Source organism: Penaeus monodon, chromosome 41 (genome assembly GCF_015228065.2).
Source record: "Penaeus monodon isolate SGIC_2016 chromosome 41, NSTDA_Pmon_1, whole genome shotgun sequence".
In the NCBI taxonomy this organism is placed as follows: Eukaryota; Metazoa; Arthropoda; class Malacostraca; order Decapoda; family Penaeidae; genus Penaeus; species Penaeus monodon.
The window spans coordinates 3,343,770-3,346,269 of NC_051426.1; the positions used below are offsets into that span (position 1 = coordinate 3,343,770).

Sequence of the window (2,500 nt, forward strand, 5' to 3'; positions counted from 1 at the left end):
AACGAAGAGGAAGACAGTCGAAAAATCGAATCGGAAGAAGAAAAAGAAGACAAAAAAAAAGAGAAAAGAAAGGAAAAGAAAAAAAGAAACGAAAGAAAAAAGAAAAGAGAAAAGAAAAGAAAAGAAAAGAAAAAGAAAAAGAAAAGAAAAACACGAAAATACATTACCTTCGGATATCAGTAACAATGGGAACCGGGGTAGTGTTCGGGTCATTTGCGGTCTGTTGTTGGCCGGGGTGCTGGGGTGCCTGCAGAGAGAGACGTTGTTTTGGTAATTATTATGAATTTAGGATGTTATTGAGGTTTTGGTGATGGAGGCGGTGATTTGTGGTTTTAGTTGTTTTTTATGTTTAAAGTGATTCCGTCTTTGTTTATTTCAATATCTTTCTCATCCTTCGTTTCTCTTCTCTCTTCTCTCTCTCTCTCTACACACACACACACACACACACACACACACACACACACACACACACACACACACACACACACACACACACACACACACACACACACACACACACATATATATATATATATATATATATATATATATATATATATATATATATATATATATATAGAGAGAGAGAGAGAGAGAGAGAGAGAGAGAGAGAGATAGAGAGAGAGAGATACACACATACCAACATACATATATACATGTATGTATATATATGCATATATATATGTATATGATTAATGGTTAATTTAGCATTATTACTCTAGGACAGGGGTAGCTCTTGCACATATTTTGACGGTAATGTTGACTATCTTTGAAAACCAATGTAAATGAAAACGCTTTTGTGATAAACATCTAGAAAACTGGTGACATACTAACTATGGCATTATCAAAAACCAATAATAATAATTTACATTGCTAATAACACCAGTGACAGAACAAAATACCAACCACATTTAATACAGAACTCGAACAAGAGCGACAAAGAACAAATCAGCTATAACAAACAACAAACAAAAAATAACAACTAACAGTAATAACAAGCACAATTAATCACCAGGCCCACTTACAGGTCTAGCCTGGGGTGGGGGAGGTCCTCGCGCTGCAGGTCGTGAAGCAGGTCTGGACCGCTGAGGAGGAGGCGGAGGGGCGGGCAAGACCTGTTGAAGGAATGGACCTCAGTTATTTATGTTATCGATTTTAACTATCTAGAGGTAAATAACGTACTGGTTTGATTAATTGTATGGAAGATATTGTGTGTATGATAAAGTTCTGGTGTATATAATAGTACAGAATGTGGTACTAGTGAATATACTATTTTGATGAATTCATTGCTGTAACCCCGTAAGATATGTAGAGCGTATTATGACATCAATAACAATCTGGAACATAATGTATACGGAAATGTTGTCCCTAATTAAGCCTGTCAATTTAGTCGCTTCCTATTCTATAAAATTATCTGGTCAAACTACGAAGTTTGATGTTTATAAAGCACCTTTTGATAAAAGAAATTCAAAAGTAACTTAGTCTAGCCTACCTAACGCTTTCTGAGTCACCTTTTTAAATAGAAAATGTGATAGTAGGGGTAACAATACTAAAAAGAGATTTCCTCTGCTATATATACACTGTGTGTGTGTGTGTGTGTGTGTGTGTGTGTGTGTGTGTGTGTGTGTGTGTGTGTGTGTGTGTGTGTGTGTGTGTGTGTGTGTGTGTGTGTGTGTGTGTGTGTGTGTGTGTGTGTGTGTGTGTGTGTGTGTGTGTGTGTGTGTGCGTGTGTGCGTGTGTGTGTGTGTGTGTGTGTGTGTGTACATGCATATAACTGCTTTATATGTATATTTGTGTACATATATGTTATATGTCTCTATGAATATGTACATATGCGTGTGAGTAATGTTTACATACCTATGGTAGAGAGACTAGATTCCTTCTCAATAACAAACTGACCCAGCACTTGAAAAATAACTACAAAACTATCACAAGAAAACGTACGATAGACATCTACATCTACAAGTACTCACAGCCTGCGGATCGTCGACGTAGTCATAGTAGTCGAACTGCTGGGCGTGGGCGAATGCCAGCACCCCGGCTAACAGCACCTGCGGGAGGGATGGGGTGTTAATGTAATCGAGAGCATCATGGGTTCATTCAGAGGAAAGTTACAGATTACAGGGTTCACTAGAGTTATACCCAGTAAAGTGAAGTGCGTGGAGCTTGGGTCCGGTGAGAGAAAAAAGTTTAGAATTGCCAGCTTTGGTGAAGTTACACTAAGTACAGATGGGTGCATGTGTTCGGGTTATTCCTCAAAAAAAAAAAGAAGTTACAAATTATAAGCTACGCCAAAATTATGATTGATACAGGCCGGTGAATGTATGCAGCCTATGTTTATTCATCCCGCATGAAATTTCCAAGTTATTCAACATAGTTAAGTTAAGAGTTACACTTAAGAAGCTCAGTGACTACACCCAAGTGAATGTGTAAGTTTAATTTATTCACCACCGAGGGAAGTTTGAAATTCTGAAATAATAAGTTCCGCCCATTTCAGCCA

At 37.7% G+C, this 2,500-nt stretch overlaps 1 protein-coding gene across 1 annotated transcript in view; it reads right to left on the minus strand.

Annotated features, from left to right (window-relative positions):
• The window catches only part of LOC119598304 (WAS/WASL-interacting protein family member 3-like), a 7,343-nt gene that overhangs the window by 1,316 nt on the left and 3,527 nt on the right, over positions 1–2,500 (minus strand). The window contains exons 2-4 of the mRNA XM_037947967.1: positions 1,974–2,051; positions 1,026–1,115; positions 168–247 (exon numbers count right to left, since the gene is read on the minus strand). Of these exons, the coding sequence (XP_037803895.1) occupies positions 168–247; positions 1,026–1,115; positions 1,974–2,051 (248 nt within the window). The remainder of the gene's footprint in view (positions 1–167; positions 248–1,025; positions 1,116–1,973; positions 2,052–2,500) is intronic.